Genomic DNA, 21,911 nt, shown 5'->3' with positions numbered 1-21,911 from the left:
ATTGCATTATGTATATATTGGATTTTGTATTCCTATGCTGGCTTTTGTCAGCTTTATTGGGATTGAACGTTCTTCACTGATGCTATCAAATTCTATCTGATTCAGTTACAGCATTGGTTTCATGCTTGATGATATTTCAATTGACAGCACCAAGTGCAGCATTGCAATTCCCACACTTACTGTCCTAATGACCTTGGCTGTTTTGGACTTCGGTTTTTGCCCAAGAGAAACTGAATTGAATTTTTCCTAACATGCTTCATTCAGGATCCTTTTACAGAGAGAAAGGCTTGGACCCTACTGTGTAGACTTCAGTTGGTGGTTGTTCCACTATAAACGTAAGGGAAAAATTTTCTTCACCCAGAGGATGGTTGGAGTCTGGAACAAACACCCTGAAAGGGTGATGGAGGCAGATTTGATTGAGGGTATTCAAAAGGGAATTGGATTTCTACCTGAAAGGAGAGAATGTGTGAGGTTACAGGGATAAGGCAAGGGAGTAGGAATAGGTGGAATGCTCTTTGAGAGCCAGTACAGACTCGATGGGCTGAATGGCCTCCTTCTGCACTGTAAAGGTACTGCAGCCCTTTGCAGTCTTTGGGCTTCCTAATAATACTCAGAGAAAATACCTAATCGTTAAATAAGGTAACACAGGAGTGATGAACTAGTACACATGTTACTTGCAATATTGGTGCTGGACCTTAACACAAAAGCAAATTACTGTGGATGCTGGAAATCAGAAATAAAAACAGAGCTGGAAATATCGATCAGGTCAGGTGGCAAATGTGGAGAGAAGCAAAGTTAATGTTTCAGGTCGAGATGACCTTTCATCAGAACTGAAGTAAGATAAAAATGTAGAAGTTTTTAAGCTAGTAGAAGCACTGACTTAAGATAGAAATGCAATAGTTTTTGAAGTTCCGATGAAAGCTAATCATGACCCGAAACGTTAACTCTGCTTTTTTCCACAGATGCTGCCTGACCTGCTGAGTCTTTCCAACATTTTTTTGTTTTTGATGCTGGGTCGGCACATTCTGGAACCCAGAAAATAGCTGTTCCCTCAACTGCTTCTTATCATAAAACTCCAAATGTGTGTTCAAAAGGCTGGCCATCTTTATAGTGATGCAGTCCAAAAACACTTTCGGCAAATGTGAATGGATGCTAGATTTATTGCAACACATGATACTGGTCTGAGTGCATTTGGAAGAATTCTAGTGTTTGGTCTACAATTGCAGTATTATAAATGTAAATTTGGCCAGATAGCAGACTAATAGTGTGGTATGTAATTGGCAGTTTGTAATTGAGGAAACCAACTTATAGCCACTGAGCCCAGGCTTTGAAAGATAAAATGCTTTTCTCATCTTGTATCCTGCCCAGTTGAGAACTTTATAACAATCTCAAATCAGATCTGCTCAAAATCTGTTCAGCTGCAGTTCGATAAGGCAGTCATGAGAAATGATGTAAGCAGAAAACTTTAGGCCTCACGTTTTCTGTGTTTGAATGTGTTCTAATTTCTATTCCATTGTCTTGGGTTTGGCGGGGTTGCGGTCTTTCATTCAGCCCCTCTCCTCTTAGCAGACAGATTGGGAAACCCATTCTCAGGCCTCCAGAATTCTAAATTTTGTTGATTTTAAAAACAAATTAATTTTATACTTATTTAAATGTAACTTTGTTGTGTTCAGCATGTTACCTTGTTCATCCTGGCCTCGCTGATCTCCACCAGCCATTTCTGACTAGGCCCTTATCACACCTGGGCTCTTGTTCCTGCTTTCTCCAACTGCTGTGTCTTTACTCACTCTGGTCTTGCACTCTAGACGTCTCCCTAACTCCTTCAGTCTTGTCGCTTTGCTCCTTACCCTGGACCGTTCCCTTAAGATTTTTCTTTAAAACATTTGCTTTCTTCCCCCACTCCTCAATTTTCCTTTTTCTCTTCCTGATTGATGCCTGTGTTTTGTTTAATGCTTTTTTAAAAAAAAACTTTCCCAGGAGATTACGCTTGGGAGAGGAAGGGAGGAGGTATTTTGTCATGGTGCTTTGAATTGTGGTGTGGGCAGGCCTGATGGACTAGCTGGTCTTTTCCTGCCCACCAGTTCTGTGTATGCAGTTGTTCTGTACGGCATCAAGTTATCAATGCTCTGAATTTACTGCAGCCTGATCAGGCAAATCCAAGGCATGAGATATTTTGGAGTTTTGCAGAAGTGCATGTAGCAGTCTAAATATGGTGTAACCTTTTAGGTCTTCAGTTTCCAGCCACTGGCACAGCACTCTGCATCCTGTGTACTTTGGGGAGGAAACCCCTGGTTTATAATCTTGGATTTGACCCAAGACACTCACTTCAGCCTTATTATTTTTGTTGCAGGAGAGCAGTACTCGGAGATCACAGTGTCAGTGTACCACTGTTCCAGATTTTACTTTGCAATTTACTGTCACTTTTGCCCCACTCCTGTTGGAGCCCAAATTAGGCATTGGGCCATATGCAAACATTATTGTAAAGATTGATTTCAGTAACAAAGAGTAGCTCAGTGATGAGTACAATGACGAATCGCAATTAAATTTATTTCCAAATAGATTAGTTAATTTTTCAGTCAGTGATTGTCCCGTGCATGCTGGAGAATAGACAAGGAGCTGGTTCTGTGTACTTCTGTCATGAAAGAATCAAATTTACACACAAAGCTGCCAAGTACAGGAAGTGTCTAATCATTGGCTGCTCACATAATCTGCATTTTCCTGGATCTTTAATGCCGTTGGGTCTTGAGGTCAGCGGTTTTAAATTTGTCAGTGTCATTAACAGTGAGAGAATCGTTTGTCATGGACAGTACTCATGGTAAGGTATCTCCAGATTCAGCGAACACTACTCCCTTTGGGAGCAGAAAGAGCCATTATTATAATGAATTAAGTGGAGCATAGTGTATTAGACAAACACTACTGCTACTTGAGTCACTTATACATTACCCTGATCTTTATCTATATGTGCAGTTCAACTCAGTCAAAGGCTGTTCCCCGCTTGGTCTCCTTAATCCTACAACTGGCTTCCTGGGATATTTCCTTCCCTGTTAGACTAAAGGATTATCAACAAAAGACCTAATTTCAACATGCATGTCACAGCTCCAACACAGATAGGAAATGAATGAAAGAAAGTATTAATTTAAAATTTAGGTTATATAGTGTGGTGCAGCATAATGTTGCATTCAGTAGAAATGCAGCTGTTCTATGTTAAATTTTTTTTTGCAATAAAGAAGTTAATTACTTTTCCTTTATTATAGTGTTGTAAACAGAATGGGCAGTATTATTGCAAAAGCCTGTTCTCATAATTCCAACACTGGCCCAAGCTTTGCTCATCATTTGCCTTTAACAAAGCATTAACAAAAGCAAGAATAACTGGATGTTGCTCAGTGGGGCATTACTCAAAGACAGACTCGACTACCAGGCAATGGTCATCTCGAACAAGGGACAATCTAGCCGCCGCCACCCACCCCGCCCCCTGCAATGTTGAACAGTACTACCATCACTGAATCCTCATCATTTAAATTCCTAGGGTTACCATTGACTAGAATTATCAGGTCAGAGGTTGGGAATCCTGCGGCGAATAATTCACTTCCTGACTCCCCAAAGCCTGTCCACCAACTACAAAGGACAAGTCTAGCAGTGTGGTGGAATAGTCTCCATTTCTTGTTAGTGCAGCTCCAAAAACATTCAAGAAGCTTTACTCCATCCAAGAAGAAGCAGCCCACTTGATTAGCACCTCATCCACCACCTTAAACATTTCACTTGGGGAGGGCTAACAAGGCAAGCGATTGCGCTATGAATGGCAGGTAGATAAAGTACTGAAGATCAGAGGGACCTTTGTGCATATCCACAGATCCCTGAAAGTAGTAGGGCAGGTTGATAAGTTGGTTAAGCAGGCATATGGGATACCTGCCCTTATTAGCTGAGGCATAGAATACAAGAGCAGGGAGGTTATGCTGGAACTGTATAAAACGCTGAAGAACTGCATGCAGTTCTGGTCACCACATCATAGGAGGGATGTGATTGCACTGGAGAAGGTGCAGAGGAGATTTACCAGGATGCTGCCTGGGCTGGAGCACCTGAACTATGAGGAAAGATTGGATAGGCTGGGGTTGTTTTCCTTGGAGCACTGAAGGTTGAGAGGGGACCTGATAGAGGTGTATAAGATTATGAGGGGCGTGGTTCGGATGGCGCTTTTTCCAGTGTTAGAGGGGTCAATAACCAGGGGGCATAGATTTAAGGTAAGAGGTAGAAGGATAAGAGAGGAGTTGAGGAGAAATTTTTTCACCCAGAGGGTGGTGGGAGTCTGGAACTCGCTGCCTGAAAGGGTGGTTGCGTCAAAAACTCTCGTAACATTTAAGAAGTATTTAGATATTCACTTGCATTGCCATAGCCTCCAGGGCTATGGGCCAAGCGCTGGAAATGGGATTAGTATAGTTAGACCTTTGTTTACTGACGTGGACACGATGCAGCAAATGGCGGTCTCCTGTGCTGTAAATGTCTGAGTCTCATTCCCAATGCCCCACAGTGGCAGCAGTATGTGCCATCTACAAGATGCACTACAGCAATTTTCTTTAGGTTCCTTCGACAGTAACTTCCAAACCTGTGACCTCTACCACCCAGAACGACAAAAGCAGCAGGTGCACGGAACACCACCACATGCAAGTTCCCCTCCAAGGCACACATCACCTGACTTAGCATTATATCACTGTCCTTTCACTGTCATTGGGTTAAAATCCTGGTACTCCCTCCCAAAAGCATGGTGGGTGTACCCATACCACATGGACTGTAGAGGTTCAAGAAATCTGCTCACCAGCATTGTCTTGAGGGCGATTAAGGATCAGCAATGTTCATATCACATGAACAAAAAAAAAATGTAGGCTTTGAGCCGCGAAGAGTGGTGATGAATAGAAGGGTTTTGGGAAAGTGTACTAGAGCTCATGGTTGCAGAAGTAATGAATATGGAAGGATTTTGATATCTGTGCATGGGCAATAAGGATAGGATTTGGGTAACTTTGCTTTAGGTGAGTTGCAGTTTGTGAAGGCCAAAACACAAGAAATTCAAAAGAAAATGTCAAGATTGTGTCAACATTTCATCACCAATCAAACAATGGTGGGAATGACATTTCCAACCAAAGCCTTAAACACTGGGGAAAGTTGGTCTTTACAAAGTTTCCAGCAGTACTTTAGTGAAGCTGCATGGTTACCTACTAGGCATCCCTGCTAATAGGAGTTTTTAGATCTGGCAAAGGCTGAAACCTCATTTAGTTTTGATGGATCAACCACACCTACTCATTATTGCTGTACCCTTCAATCTCTTATCTCTCAGAAGTGAACTCATTGCCCTTGTATCCACCCACATCTTTGTGGTAACTTCTCTTCTGATGGAATAAGATCTCTCCCCCTGCCCCTGCCTGATTTCCCTTGTCACTCCTAAATGCTAATAAATGGTACAATGAATTGGAATTTTTTTTACTGTAGGATTTCTGTGTCTTCCATATATGGTTGCGTTTAAGCATAAATCACTAATTTATATTTTCTGTTCTCATTGCAGGATGACTATGATCACCGTCTGGTTAAAGTATCAAATGCAACACTTCTGTAAATGTGTTGAAACACACAAGGGGTATATTTGGAATTACTGAGCCTCATCCAACTGCATTATTCCTACTCTGGGTGTTCTACTCTACATTTTTTTATTCTGTAAAAGAATTAGGCATGCAGGAAACATGGAATTATAAAAAAAGACTTCAGATCCAGATATATTGCAGTGCTGCTCCTTAATTACATTTCTGCTTGTTGGAATTACTTGTGTTTTAAGCTTGAATGAGCAGCTTCCAGCAGTGAAAGAAATGACTGGGACTTTTCTGTTACTCCCAGTGAGCCAGAGTGTTAATAGACTATGACAAGCTATCGGCCTGTTCAAAATGAAACGGTGGAGGTTGGTGGGATTGTCATAGGTGGAGTGGACATTCTTGCAGGTACGAACACGTGTGATTACTATGCATCTCCATTCAGAGTCCAGAATGGGAACGTTTGTGCTGCAGGTGAAAATGCACCCCGTGCAAGTTCAACCCCTGCTATGCCAAAAATGGGAGTCCGAGCTCGAATCGCTGACTGGCCTCCGAAGCGAGATGTAACGAAAGATGCAGCATTAAGTCATGTGAGGGACTTGGGCGGATCCATGGTGGACACTGAATTTGGAGGTTTTCATAGGCAATATTGCTCAAGCTATGAAGATGCTCCCCATGCCTCTCGGGCCCGAGGCCGACACCATATACCTCGAAAGTCAAAAGAAGTGGAGTTCCAAGATGACTGGCTGAGGTCCCCAGCCAGAATGTTTGTCCCCCTGAGAGTTCGAAGTAACAGTGAGATTACTCTCAATGAACATGATGCAGAAGGAGGCCTGGAGCTTAAAGGAAGTGGAATGCTACCCTTAAGGGAATATGGTAGCACTTCATCCATTGATGTTCATGGAGTGTCATCTGAAAGCTTCTTCGATATGCTGAAAGAGTTCAAAAATGAGAAGATTGATCAACGGAGCTCGGCGCCTGAGAGCCTGAAGAAACTCCTTCGGGCTGATGTGAGCATGGCCTCCAACCTTAATCTTGCGGGTAGCAGCAAGACTGACGATAGTCGAAGTGAATCATCTCAGAGGGATGAACCGAAGAGCATTTATAAAGATAGAGAGAAATCTCGCAAAAAGCAGTCTCGGAACGAAAGTGGTGAATCCATCTTGAAGAAACTACGCAGCAGCAAAAGTGAGCACGAGTCAGGGAGATCTAGCTCAGACCATGAAGACAGTAGATCCCAGGAAAGCACTAAGCCATGGGTTTGTCAGAAGAGCTTTGGGCATTTTGATGTACAGAGTATACTTTTTGACCTCAACGAAGTGGTGAGCAACAGAAACTTTGTGCCTCACCGGAGAAACACCACAACTGGTGCCTCAGCTGCATCAGCTGCTTCACTTGCTGTATCTCGGACTCTTGCTTTGGGAGGCCTTGATTCAAACTTCACTAGCACTGAGGAGGTGAATGGCAAAGAGAATCTGGAGCTGGACCTTGGTGACAGTAACTGCAATGACCTGCTCCTAAACTGTCCTCATTTCCGCAATGAAACGGGTGGAACCAGTGAACGCAATATCAGCTTGTCCAAGGCGAGTGTAAATGCTGGACTGGGCCTTGGCTGTGAAGGTGGATTTCCAAAGGTGGTTTGGAACCCATACTGCACAAACGCTAGTATTTCTGAACTAGAGATCCCAAAAGAAAAGCAACTCCGCCAGGAAAGGCTGAAGCACTTCAGCATCGAGCACGTGGATCGGGGAGCCAGATATTATCAGGATTACTTCCATGGGAAAGGTACGGTAATTTAGCAAAGTAGTCCTGTTTTTAATCCTTACAAATTGGTTACTTTTGGACCTTGGCATATAGTTCTTGGAGCGCCTTACAGCTGGAGATCTCCATCTTTTTCTCATATCAAAGTGACATAAGAGCTGAAGATGGAATACACAGTCCTCTGGTGAGGCTGATGGCAAGTTTACCAGTCATTTTATAGTCGATCCTCCCCCTTTCTCATCCTGAAAAATAAATAAATAGACCTGCGATTGGAACTATCGACATGCTTCCTGTAGTGAAGCTGAAACCGTTCTGTTCAGATCTTGCCAGCACCCAGCGAATGCATTTTTCACTCTTCTCTCTGATCTGCCAGGCCAGGTTATGTGACTTGTATTTTGTTCCGTCCTGCCCCACACTTTAGTCTGGTGCTAAGCGCTCTAGCTTACACCCCTATTTCTCACGTTCTCCATCAACTCCGGCATCAACATTCTAATGCCACTCTTAGCATCTTTCCTGACTCCACAAACTCTCAGTTTAATCCAAAACCCTGCAGCCCAAGAATCCTCTCCCGCATTAAGTCCCACACGCTTTTATCGCACCTGTCCTCTGCCAATTCCATTAGATCCTATCCTTTGCTATCATGGGTTCATAGAAATTTACAACATAGCAGGAGGCCATTTGATCCATTGTCTGTGTTGATCAAAAAAAAAGCTAACCAACCTAATCCTACATTCTAGCTCTTGCTCTGTAGCCTTGAAGCTCAAGTACATATCCAAGTGCATTTAAGTGTGATTAGTGTTTCTGCCTCTAACACCCTTTTTGGTGGTGAATTCCAGCCCCCCAGCCCATGAAAGGATGAAAGATTTTCTCAACTCCTCTCTACTCTTTCTGATAATTACTTTAAATCTATGCTCTGTGGTTATTTAGCTCTCTGCTCAGGGCAACAGAACGCTCCTATTCATTTTAACTAGGTCTCTCTTGCCTCAATTAAATCTCCCCTCGGCCTGCTCCTTTCCAAAGATAACATCCCCAGCCGATCCAGCCTTTCCACGTTGCTAGAATTCTTCATTCCTGGCAATGTCCTCGTAAACTTCATCTGTACCCTCTGGAAGGGGACTACATCCTTCCTGTAAATTGGTGAGTCGACTGGGCGCAGGACTGTAGCCGTGGCCTATTGTTTTATACGGCCCTAACATAACCACAGAATCAAATCACAGAATTGTTGCGGCGCAGAAGGAGGTCATTTGCCCCATCGTGTCTGCACCGGCTCTCCAAGTGAGCAGCTTGCCTCATGCCATTCCCCGCCTTCTCCCCATAACTGTGCATATTCTTCTTTTTCAGATAACCGTCTAGTTCTCTTTTGAAAGCTTCAATTGAACCTGCCGCCACCACACTGAGGCAGTGCGTTCAAGGCCCTAACCACTCACTGCGTGAAAGTGTTTCCTCATCACTCTTGCTTCTTTTGCCAGTTCTAACCTTGTTCTTGATCCTTTCATGAGTGTATAGTTTCTCCCTATTTACTCTGTCTAGACCCTTCGTGATCTCCTCTCAATTTTCTCTTCTTCAAGGAAAACAGTTCTAATTTCTTCAATGCCGCTTCGTAACTAAAGTTCCTCATCATGGAACCATTCTCATAAATCTTTTCTGCACCCTCCCTAATACCTTCCCATCCTTCTGAAAGTGCGGCACTCAGAACTGGACGCAATACTCTGACTGAGGCCAAACTAGTAACTTGTACAAGTTCAACATGATCTCCTTCCTCTAGTATACTATCCTGGGCTTTATCCTGCGGCATACTCTATGCTTTATTAACTGCTCTCTCAATCTGTCCTGCCACTTTCAATGACATACACATTTCCACCCAGGCCCCTCTGTTCCTGCACCTCCTTTAGAGTTGTACCCTTTATTTTGTATTGTTTCTCCACGTTCTTCCTGCCAAAAGGAACCCCTTCACACTTCTCTGCATTGAACTACATCTGCCACCCATTCCACCAAATTATCTGTTTGTTTGAAGTTTTACACGATCCTCCTTGCAATTCACAAGGCTTCCAAGTTTTGTATTATCCACAAGCTTTGAAATTATGCCCGGTACATCAAGGTCTAGATCATTAAAAATATCAGGAAAAGCAAGGGTCCCAACATTGACCCCTGGGGAGCTCCACTACAAACCTTCCTCCAGCCTGAAAAACATCCGTTAACCACCACTCTGTTTCCTGTCACTCAGCCAATTTTGTATCCATGTTACTACTGTCCGTTTTATTCCATGAGCTATAACTTTGCTCTGTTGTGTGGCATTGTATCAAACGCCTTTTGGAAGTCTGTGTAAACCACATCAAGCCACAGCGTTACCCTCATCCACCCTCTTTGTTACCTCTTCAAAGAAAACTCCAGCAAGTTGGTTAAACACTATTTTCTGTTAAGAAATCTATGCTGGCTTTCCTTAATTAACCCACATTTGTCTGTGTGACTATTAATTTTATATTGAATAATTGTTTCTAGAAGTTTTCCCACCACCAAAGTTAAGCTGACTGGCCTGTAGCTGTTGGGCTTATCTTTATGTCCTTTTTTTTGAACAAGGGTGTAATGTTTGCAATTCTCCAGTCTTTTGGGACAAGCCCTGAGTCTAAGGAAGATCATTCATCCAGCTCTTGTTTCCTGTACCTCACTGATAAAGGAAAGGCATCCCATAAGTCGTCTTAATCAGTTTATTTACCTGTCCTGCTAGCTTCAGGATCCGTGAATCATGCATTCCAGTGTTTATCTGCACTTCTCAGTTTTTTACCATATGGGGTATTCCCTTGTCTGCTCTCCCTAACATGTCACCTTACTGTTCTCAGAATTGAATTCCATTTGCTATTTTCTGCCCACCTGACCAGCCCATTGATACCTTCTAGCAATCTTCAGCTATCTTCCGCACTATCAATCACATAGCCAATATTTGTATAATCTGCAGACTTCTCAATGATGCCACCCTACATTTAAGTCTAAATCATTTGATATGTGCCACAAAATGCTCAACTAACTTATTTATTCAGGTTGAAAATCCATCCGTATGGTGATGCCTTTCATATCCCTCTCTCCCACACGCTCATCCTCTCGTGTGCTTGCCGCTAGTTGATGACATCTAGCACCTCATTGACTTTTTTAACTAAAAGTTTTCTCGTGTCAAAACTGTGCAGAAAAATACAAAAGTCTGTGGTTGGATTGCTGATCTCAGCCAAGACACCGGTGCTGCTGTGGGCCTTGATGATTAGGGAGAGGAAAGTCAGGCAGGGTTTTTATTCCTCATAGCTGTCTAATGATCTCTGTAGGAGAGTGTGTTTGTGTGGATTTAGATCAGAGAATTCTCCAGTGTATGACTACTTGTGAACTAAGTGTTGACATGGCTATTTGGCCAACATAGCAGATTTGGGTAGCATACTGGAGGACTGCTACATCAGTAACCCCAGCGCAACCTTAAAAGATGAAGTGGTCTCTGTCCCAATTGAACCCTCTGACATCAAGCTCCATTTTCCAACAACTCTTTATTGAGAGACATTTCTTAACCTCTCCTCACTTTTGATAATTTCCAACATTTGATCCCTCATCATAGACTCCCCAATCAGAAGAAACAGTATTTTCCCCACTCTCACTATCTAAACACTTGATAATTTAAAAAATAACTCCTAGCAAATCTGTTAACCTTCTGATTACAATAATTCACCAAAGGAAAGCAGTGGTTTGGGGAGGGGAGGGAGGCACTATGTAATTTACCTGAAGCATTTTATCCCTTGATCCCCAATTTTAGAGTAAAATGAATAAGCCCAACCTTCAGTAATTCTAGTTCACTTAATTGTGCTTCAGTCACATATGTACTGAAATTGTTTGTTCGATTGGAAATATTGATCGCAGAAGCATTAACCAACAAGATTGCACCCAGGAGGCTTTTCATTTAAGTCTCTGAAAATGTTGAGGATCTCTGAAGCCCAATAGACAGGATAAAGCCCTATTTTAATTAAGAAAAAAAAGGTTGTAAACAAATGTGGGGGGCCAACTATCTGTCTACATTTGCTTTTCTATCTGTGGTGGTTCTTAATACAGGATTTAAGTAAATTGGAACACTTTTTTTTCTCCTCTCCTCTACCCCTCCTGTTTCTGTTTTACACTCTCTCTTCCCTTTGTGGAATCACAGAATTGCTAAGGTGCAGGAGGCCATTTGACCCATCACATTTGCATTGGTTCTCCAAACGAGCAACTCACCTAGAAACATTCCCTAGCCTTCTCCCTGCAACCCTGCGTAGTCTCTCTTTTCAGTTAGGTCTAATTCTCTTGTGAATACTTCAATTGAACTGCCTCCACCATGCTCAGGCAGTGCATTCCAAACCCTAACCATTTACTGCGTAAAAATGTTTCTCCTCATATCACTTCTTTTACTAATTACTTTAAATCTGTGCCCCCTCATTTTTGACCCTTTCACGAGTGGGGACAGTTTCTCCCCACAATTCTGTCCAGCCCCTTTATAATTTTGAATACATTTCAAATCTCCTCAGCCTTTTTTCCTCAAAGGAGAACAGCCCTAACTTCTCCAATCTATCTTCAAAACTAAAGTTTCTTTTCCTGGAATCATTCTGGTTAATCTTTTCTGCACTCTCTGTAATACCTTTATGTCCTTCCTAAGGTGTGGTGCCCAGAACTGGACGTAATATTCTAGCTGAGGCAGAACTAGTGACTTGCACAAATTCAACACAACCTTCTTGCTCTTGTACTCTATGCCTATATTAATAAAGCCCAGGATACTGTTTGCTTTATTAACTGGCCTCTCAACCTGCCCTGCCACCTTCAGTGATTTATACATATATGCACTCAGGCCCCTCTGCTCTTGCACCCCTTTAGAGTTGTACCCTTTATTTTATATTGTCTCTCATGTGTCCTTGCTACGAAAATGATTTGCTTCACAATTCTCTGCATGAGTTTCATCTGCCACCTGTCCAGCCATTCCACCAACTTGTCTATGTCCCTTTAACTATCCTCCTTGCAGTTCACGATGCTTCCAAGTTTCGTATCATCTGTAAACTTTGAAATTGTGCCCTGTACCCCAAGGTCTAGGTCATTAATATAGATCAGTAAAAGCAAGGGTCCCAACACTGCTCCCTGGGAACTCCATTATAAATCTTCCAGCCTGAAAAACATCCATTAACCACCACTCTGTTTCCTGTCACTCAGCAAATTCCATATCCATGCTGTTACCTACCCTTTTATTCCATGAGCTATAACTTTGCTTGCACATTTGTTGTGTGGCATTCTATCAAATGCCTTTTGAAAGCCTGAAAAAAAACTGAAAATGCTGGAAAAACTCAGCAAGCCTAACAGCATCTGTGGGAGACCTCTGAAGAAGAGTCATACAGACCCGAAACGTTAACTCTGTTTCTCTCTCCACAGATGCTCTTGGACTTGCTGAGTTTTTCCAGCATCCACAGTATTTTGCTTTTAGCCTTTAGAAAGTCCATGTACAGCACATCAGTAGCATTGCCCATGTCAACCCTCCCTGTTACCTCTTTAAAAAACTCCAAGTTAATTAAATGTGATTTTCCCTTAATAAATCCATGCTGGCTTTCCTTAATTAACCTGCATTTGTCCATGGGGCTATTAATTTTTCCCCAATTAATGTTTCTAGGGCCTGAATCTTTGTTCGGCATGCGAGGTCGGGCCCCACACACCGATGCATAAAATGATTTGCGGTGACGTCGGGCATGTGTCCTGACATCACTGCATGTCATCCTGATCTTCAGCTCGGCTGCGCACCTGCCGAACTGTTAAAGGCCTATTAAAGCCATTAGTCAACTAATAGAGGCACTTGTCGGGACTGCCTTAACTTTAAAGTTGGCAGGCAGGCGAAGAGCCCAAGCGGCCTTCGCATTTTTCATGGAACCTCATCCAGGGCGGGATGAGGTTTCACAAAGGATTTATTAATTTAATAAAATGTTTCAGGTAAATTCATAAACATGTCCCACCTCATGTGATAATATCACATGAGAGGGGACATGTCTGAATTATTTTTTATTTTTCATATTTTTATGACTTAATCTCCCTGAGGCAGCTCCGTGCCTTGGAGATTTCCATGCTCTTTCGCGCACATGCGTGAAAGAGCGCAGGCCCCAACTCTTTCTCCTCCTCCTCCTCCTCCTCCTCCTCCTCCTCCTCCCCCCCCCCCCCCCCCCCAAACCTGCACAAGTAGTGCTGAGCGCTTCCGGGCGCGTGTCATGCTGGGTGGGCCTTAATTGTAAGACATAAAATGGCTCCCCGTTGACTTTCATTGAGCTATCTAACAGACACTCCTGGCTCCTGTAGCCTAGAATAATTGAATTTGTTTATTCTCTCCTTCTCTTCCCTGACCTCAGTACTTTTACTTTTGGTCCACATTAAGTGCCACTTATCAGCCCATCAACACTGCGTCCAGATTAAAAACTGGGTGGAACAGGATTTAAGCTTTTCTAAATTCCCATTTCGTAGCACCAACTATATCCATTCCAATATATGAACAGGAATGCTTTATGTACCATTCCAAAATGATATTATCATTGTCAAAACTAAACAAAGGCAAAGTGTAGAGTCAAACTGGTGAGCAAAAAATCATCCTGCATGGAATTTCTAATAAAGTCCTTGAGAAAAATTTGTGATACATCATATTTTGCTGTGACTGACATGATTGTGATCCAGGAGAGAGATTTTGATTCAGCTTCTCAGATGGCCTAGTCCCAATAAGTAAAGTGAATCGAGAAATCCTAAAGAGCAGAACGTCTCTTGTTTCATCTCTTGAGTTCACTGATCTCCAGGGAAGCTGTTGGAATTCTGCAGTTGCCTTTAACACCTGTAGGGGAAAGGGAAAAATTACCCAGGGTAACCTTTTTTTTTTTAAGCATCTGTAAGTATCCATCATGACAATAGGACAAGGATCCAGCTATTGTCATCCTCCATTGTGAATATTCGCCAACATCCATGCTCACCCATGAAGAATGGCTACTACTGCAGGTAGCAGTGGGATGGTACAGGGGCCAGCTTGTTTAATTTTTCTTTTGAAATAGGGCTGTTCCTCTGAAAATTTTTCAAAGATAGGAGTAGAGAGGAGCAACAAGGGCTATGGTTTACTGAAAACCGATTAGGCTGCTTGTAACTTGGATTTTTTGAAGTCATTTGAGTTTCTAAAATTTGGAATGGATATTTGTTAAAACTGCATCAATACAAGTAGCGTGTGGTTTCCAAAAGCTGATAATTTGTTGGTATGTGACTGCTAATTCAAGCTGAGAATTAGCTTAAATAGCAGCATCAAAATCTCCTCCCCCTGCTTTCTTCCCACCATCTACACATTTATAAACCCCAGGGTTACCACTGTCTGCTCATGTCACTTTTACCCTACTTTTCTGTGTCTCTTGTCCCCATCTCTGGCCCACTAAGGACTACGCCACTCTTTGCCCCAATCTCATCACAATTGAAGTTTTTTTTTCTTAATCCAATTCTATTAAACAGGGTCAAGGTCCTAAAGTGGTCTTACCCAGTCATGTAGTTCACAACTCTGAATAATTTTTTTTATTTTTAAATGTTTTATTTTATGCTTTACTCCCAGAGCACTGGAACTATTTTGGAGTGGATGAAAAGCTGGGCCCAGTGGCAGTGAGTATCAAGAGGGAGAAACTGGAGGAGAGCAAAGAACACGGACCTCAGTATGTCTACCGAATAATCTTCAGGACAAGCGAGGTGGGAACTGGTGTCTAAATACACAGCGTGATCTAAGTTAGATTATATTGTTGCTCGTTTCTGGTTTCACCGCAATCTAATGCAGAGCTTATATTTTTTAAAAAAATGATGGTACTCAATTCTTTAAATTAGAACATAACTTGAAATTCTTTCAATGGTGAAATGGATAAAGATGCTACCAAGATAAAGGCAAAATACTGCAGATGCTGGAAAAACTCAGCAGGTCTGACAGCAACTGTGGATAGAAAGAAAGAGTTAACATTTCGAGTCGGTATGACTCTTCTTCAGAGTTGAAGAAGAATCTCTCTGAAGAAGAGTCATACGGACTTGAAAAGACACTATCAAGTATCTGCTAAACCACAGACCTCAAGATCTCAGATTACAAGACTGAAAGGATTTTGTTTTGTCAGTGAGTTTTGATGAGGTAATGCAGTATTTATTTAACCCCTTAATCTTTGTTCTATTTGTATTTTATTTATTTGTCCTTCCTTTCCTGGATGTGCTGTGACTTGCAGGGGTGTAGTTCCATGACTGCTGACACCTCATGCAAACGCCTCACCAACAGGAGCTCTTGAAATGTGAGCTTAGACACTAAGTGTGCTGAGTTAAACACTGATGGAAGACATTAGAGTTGAGCCCCTTCTTTGTCTTCACCCACAACATGAGCATTTTCCACAGGGATCACTAGAGCTGGAGCACCTAACCTGGCTATTTTATTCCTTCACCAGCCCTTACTCCTTCAGACCTATTTTAGTTAATACTTCCACAGCCTGACAATCATGGGGTGAACCCCCAGGATAAAAGTCTCTAGTTTGACCCCTAATTCTGAATCTGCTGATCTTCAACCAGCAGGAACAAAAAAGTATGTGGGAAAAGTTGGGGCGCATGCAACTCTAACATCTGTTTAAGAGCCACTCATAAAATCTGTATCACCTAAATTGCTTCTTTGAAACACTAAAGTTTGAGGGGCAATTTTGTTTGATATTGCCACAGATATAATGGGCCCCTCGGGTATGATGCTAGTCCACCTTGGGAAACGCTGACAGTTGTCTTGGCTTTACTTGGATTGAGAATTCCCAGTTTAGTCATGTAATGACTCTCCTGGCTGAAGAGGAAACAGGAGACCTCCTGTGGCATTGCTTATGAATGAAATGTTTTCTAATAATAGGTGTGTTATCAACAGCGTGACACTCCTTCCTGTAGCGCTTAGAGCACTTAGCATACTGTATGAAAGACATAAACAAAATATAAACATTGTAAGCAACCTGATAACACAACTTCACTTGCTGACCATTTATACTTTTAAATGTATTCATTCATGAGATGTGTGTTTGCTGGCAAGGCCAGCATTTATTATCCATTGCTAGTTGCCCACGAGGTGGTAGCTATAAGCCACTGACTTGAACCTGCACAGTTCATGTGGCAAAGGGAGGCCCACTGTGATGTTGTGGAGATTCCGGATTTTGACCCAGCAACGAAGGAGTGGTGACGTAGTTTGGGCGGTGCTGCTGAAAAAATCTTGTCAAATGCAGCATCTTGTGGTTAGTACACACTGCAGCCATATTGTGCTGGTGGCGGAGGGAGAGAGTGAGTGTTGAAGGTGGTGAGTGAGGTGCATATCAAGTGGGTTGCTTTGTCCTGGGAAATGCTGAACTTTGGCTGTTGGATCTTATAGACAGTGGGTAGGTTCAACAGCCATGCATAAGTGACAACTTAAAAGCAAATGTGTCCATCAGTAAACTTAGTAATTTGATTTGTAGGCACAATGAACTCAAGTAATGTGGTGTTCTTAGGAAGATTGTTATAAGCCACTCGTACAAAAGCATACTTTTGGATGTTTTTACTCTGTTAAAAGCTCTGTATAAATAGAAGTTGTTGGCTTGAACAGGAAAGTTTAGGTTCAGTAATTACAGGAGCTGTCACATCTCATAAGAGTAGTTGTGATGCCTCTGACAGCATTACTATTTTTGTTTAACTTGCAGGGTTGTCTGTGGCATTAGACTTGTCACTAGAGGCAGCCCTATAAAAATGAAGTGTTATTCAACACTGCTTCATAGGAGTGACATTTTATCTTAGCTGAAGCACATGAAAATGTGAAAATTGTACCTTGCAGCTCATTACACTAAGAGGAGCAATCCTGGAGGATGCAGTTCCATCAACTTCAAAACATGGTACAGTGCGAGGGCTCCTGCTGAAAGAGGTATTGGAATCTGTAATACCAGAGCTGAACATTCAGTGCCTGCGGCTGGCATTCAGCACCATTAAAGTGACAGAACAGCTGCTGAAACTTGATGAACAAGGGGTGAGTTGAAATCTTTTGGGGTATTAATATCTTTGTGTAGATCATGGGAATCTATCCCACTGTAGTACTGTTATTACACAGAATGGGCATCTCTAGCTGGTACCTTGCAGCCATCCTTCCCTCCCTCACCAGTCACCAAAAGACTCATCAGACAACCAACAATGTGCAACTTACCAGGGAGTTCATTGTGCCTACAAATCAAATTACTAAGTTTGAAATCAAGGGACAAACGTTCTGACATGTCTTATCCTCATGCTGGAAGTGAACAGTTTGTAAGGAAATATTCCTTGCAGCAGAATAGAGTGGTACAGTGTTAGGATGCCAGTTTAATTTCTTTTCTGCTCTGCAGCATCCTTCCATCTCTAAGATAATGGACGTGAAGCAAATCAAATCCTTTTGTGGACGGATAGCTTCATATGGTGCACCTTTGCTGATGGCAGAAGAAAGCAATCTGTACGAAGCAGGTTCTGCCACACGTACTGCATGAAGTAGTTATCGTCTGATGTCTAGCCACTGATCGCCATAGTGGCGCACACCGGCCTACTAGCGATGTTGCCGTTTTCCTGTGTCGCTAGCTAGTGTCTCTTTTGCTAGCCTTCTCATATTTGCAGCATCATTCCAGGGAGGGAAATTCCTACTTGTTACTGGCTCATGCACAAGCCTGGAAATGCATTGCCTGCTTTCTCCTCAGTTGCACATGGGTATGGGGATTCTGTAGAGCAGAGGGTGATGAAGAGGATCTTAATGGGATAATAGGGGGAATGGCAAACATCATTATAAATCTGAAGCTGTCATTCATTGATGGTGATTGTCGTGCTTTGACGTCTCTGCAGCTAAGCAAAAAACACAAAGTTGGCATTCTGTACTGTACGGCTGGCCAGGGTACTGAGGAGGAGATGTACAACAATGAAGATGCAGGCCCTGCTTTTGAGGAATTCCTGGATCAGCTTGGGGAAAAAGTGCCTCTTAAGGGCTTTACAAAATATGCAGCTCAACTGGACACAAAAAGTAAGCATTTTGCTTTTAATTGTTACAAGTACTCGATCAGATACTTTTGTAGATATAAAAAGTACTGCAAATGATAGAAACTGAAATAAAACCCAGTAATCAGAATACCCAGGTCTGTTGACTTTTTTTGGAAAGAGATTGAGGCATAGACCCTTGGGCAGAACTGGAAACTGAGTTGAGTAAGCTTCTTTTATAGTACTAAACAGAGTGAAGGGAGTGGAGGACAGCATGGGGAAATTTAAGACGTGTGTGATTGTCTTTGTCGCAGATAATTTAATGGATTTTATTAGGGTATGAATAGATTTTTCACTGAAAAGCTGGAAAAGGGTGCAACTATTATCTTGGCCAAGCAAGGAAAAACATTGCAGAAACAAATGAGGCTTGGTATAAAGGAACCCGAGTCCACCAGAGTTCTGATGAAAGATTCCGTTGGAAAAGACAATCCACCTTTTAATTTTTACAGATGCCGGTAATTGCTTGTTTTTAGTTCTGATGATGTAATTGTTTGCAGCTGACCTCATGTGAAATGTGACGTTGAAACATTTTCTATTCCTAGCTGGCTCGACTGGTATGCACTCTTTGTACACGACTTACCAGGACTATGAGATTATGTTCCATGTGTCTACCATGCTTCCATATACCCCCAACAATCGGCAGCAGGTAGGTAATGTCTGCAGGGATTTCTAAACTGTACCATTAGCTGACCTTTGCAGTATCCATTTATTAGTCTTTTCTGTAAGTCATTGGGTGAAAATGTATCCGAACATTCCCTTTTCATCCAAGTTTAAATGTAACCAAATGGCTGGAATGATGGTGCCCTGTCTCTAGTCGGTTAAGGATTATTAAGTTTGGAATATGTTGGGGTTAATTTGCCACTGTTTCTCCCCTCACCTCTAATTTTCTTCCTTCATCTCTAGAAGGTGCTGACTAATGCTGGGGCAAGAGTGTATTGGTAGAAGTTGCCCTCAAAGCTCCCCCAAGTGCCTGATTTCTCACGTGCTGATATGTTTTTTCAGTCCTGGAGTTCCTCACAGGGCTATGTGGCTTAGGAAAAGTGAAAGCGTAGATTTTGGGGCAAGTTTGGTAGGAGGCCAAGTGAAGGCAAAATTTACCCCCTCCCTGTTCCCCCAACTCTCCCATATTGAAATGTACCTTTTCTGATTTCAAACTGCCTGATGCCGTTACCAGTGGGAAGTGTTCTAATTCCCTCCACTTTCATCTCTCTCTGCCTTGTGTACAAAAAGTACGGTGGAGATATATGGCTTGGGTTAAAACTTAACCATTTAAATTATTTTTGGTCACATTCTTTGCTTGTTCAGTTTATAATCTTAATTAATCTGGCTCTTATTTACCCCTGCAGAATTCTTTGTGATTTTACTGCTTCAGTAACCAGTATACTGTGTTGATCAAGTCTGCTGCAATTGCAGATTTGTTCCAGTGAGTGCACAGAAATAAGGATCTGGCTCGAGATCTGAAATACAAACAAGCTACCTAGCTTCCAACCAACCGGAATACCAATGCTGGCAATAGATTCAGGAGATGATAGCTTGTACCAGAGTGTGTGGGTACTGAATGATTTCGCTGTTGATAAGCGATAATGTCTAAAATCTTTGAAAACAGTGTTTTCCTGTATCTGCCCAGTTAGCAACAGGTAACAAAAGAGGCCAAAGGAGCCATGACGTGTCTCCAGCTGACTTCCAGTTAAACTGTGCCAAGGAGTTATTGATGTTGAGTTATTCCTGAGATTGTTCATTTAAATTTTTCCTTAATATAAATGAGTATCACGCTTAGCTTGCTTTGAGAGATTAAATGGGTGGTGGGTAGATTTCATGATCCGAGATGGACTTGAATTTTTGTCGGGCTGTTCTCTGATCTTCTTTCGTACTGGCAGTCAGGAAAAAGATGGTGGTGTTATTCGTTTACCACAAGCTCTTCAAACTGTTTAAGCAGATCAGTTTAGTTGCCATTTGTTCTCTCAATCTTGCTCAGAGTTTTATGACGCCATGCTTTACACCAATTGACCCATCTGTCCCTTATCTGTAATTGTAATTGATCCATTCCTAACGATAGGTAAAGCAATCTTTTCGAAAATGAAATTGGAAGCCTATTTATGTATATAGGGTAGAATTCGTTGATTAAATGATAAAATATTCATAGGTTTAGATTAAAGCTGGGTAAATGGTAATTGGCCCAATTTTGAAACTGTGGGTGGGTTTTGTGTAACTCTTTCGAGTACAAACCCATTTCCATCTGTTCCAGATGAAGTTATATTGTTTCATAGTTTGCCATTGTGAGATTTGAACTCTTGATAGTTTTGCCATTGTGAGATTTGAACTCTTGGTCATGGGGTTACAAACCCAGTACCATAACCACTTGGCTATTTAGGCCAAGCCCTTTCTTTTTTTTGTAACTCTTTCGAGTACAAACCCGTTTCCATCTGTTTCAGATGAAGTTACATTGTTTCATAGTTTGCCATTGTGAGATTTGAACTCTTGATACTCTTTCGAGTACAAACCTGTTTCCATCTGTTTCAGATGAAGTCACATTGTTCCATAGTTTGCCATTGTGAGATTTGAACTCTTGATACTCTTTTTGAGTAAACCTGTTTCCATCTGTTTCAGATGAAGTTACATTGTTTCATAGTTTGCCATTGTGAGATTTGAACTCTTGATCTTGGGGTTACAAACCCAGTACCATAACCACTTGGCCATTTAGGCCTAATGTAAATCTTTTGAGTACAAACACGTTTCCATCTGTTTCAGATGAAGTTACATTGTTTGCCATTGTGAGATTTGAACTCTTGATACTCTTTTGAGTAAACCTGTTTCCATCTGTTTCAGATGAAGTTACATTGTTTCATAGTTTGCCATTGTGAGATTTGAACTCTTGATCTTGGGGTTACAAACCCAGTACCATAACCACTTGGCTATTTAGGCCAAGCCCCAAAGATATTGGTGTAACTCTTTCGAGTACAAACACATTTCCATCTGTTCCTATTCAGATGAAGTTACATTGTTTCATAGTTTGCCATTGTGAGATTTGAATTCTTGATCTTCGGGTTACAAGCCCAGTACCATAACCACTTGGCTATTTAGGCCAAGTGGGTTAATTATTGTCCAAATTGCATTCAACTGTTTAAAGAATGCATTAGGTGTTTACTGTAAGCTATGTTCCAGGACAGAATATATTTCAACTATGAAGGGTTTGGATAAAGCAAATGAAGAAAAATTATTTCCAGTAGCTGAAAGCTTAATAACCAGAGGAGACATGAAGAGAGTTATTTTTATACAACGAGTGGTTAGGATTTAGAATGCACAGCCTGATAATGTGGTACATACAAATCCAATAGTGACTTTCAAAAGGGAGTTGGATAAATACATTAAAAAAAAATTGCGGTGTTATAGTGCAAGAGCCTGGGAGTGAGACTAACTGGATTCCTCTTTGAAAGAGCTGGCTTGGACCCAGTGGATGGAATGGCCAACTCCTGTGCTCTACATTTCTATAATTGTGTGATGAAATTAATGAAGGCACTGTTAACA

General features: G+C 41.9%; 1 protein-coding gene across 7 annotated transcripts in view; it reads left to right on the top strand.

Annotated features, from left to right (window-relative positions):
* Positions 1–21,911, top strand: part of sipa1l3 (signal-induced proliferation-associated 1 like 3) — a 203,414-nt gene that overhangs the window by 104,150 nt on the left and 77,353 nt on the right. For all 7 annotated transcript variants that reach the window (XM_041179196.1, XM_041179199.1, XM_041179198.1 and 4 more), the window contains 5 exons: positions 5,552–7,355; positions 14,932–15,062; positions 17,176–17,364; positions 18,198–18,372; positions 18,929–19,032. In XM_041179196.1, the coding sequence (XP_041035130.1) occupies positions 5,900–7,355; positions 14,932–15,062; positions 17,176–17,364; positions 18,198–18,372; positions 18,929–19,032 (2,055 nt within the window). In that variant the 5' untranslated portion in view covers positions 5,552–5,899. The remainder of the gene's footprint in view (positions 1–5,551; positions 7,356–14,931; positions 15,063–17,175; positions 17,365–18,197; positions 18,373–18,928; positions 19,033–21,911) is intronic.

The sequence above is a fragment of the Carcharodon carcharias genome, chromosome 34, assembly GCF_017639515.1.
Source record: "Carcharodon carcharias isolate sCarCar2 chromosome 34, sCarCar2.pri, whole genome shotgun sequence".
In the NCBI taxonomy this organism is placed as follows: Eukaryota; Metazoa; Chordata; class Chondrichthyes; order Lamniformes; family Lamnidae; genus Carcharodon; species Carcharodon carcharias.
This window is presented reverse-complemented; position numbering and strand designations above follow the sequence as displayed.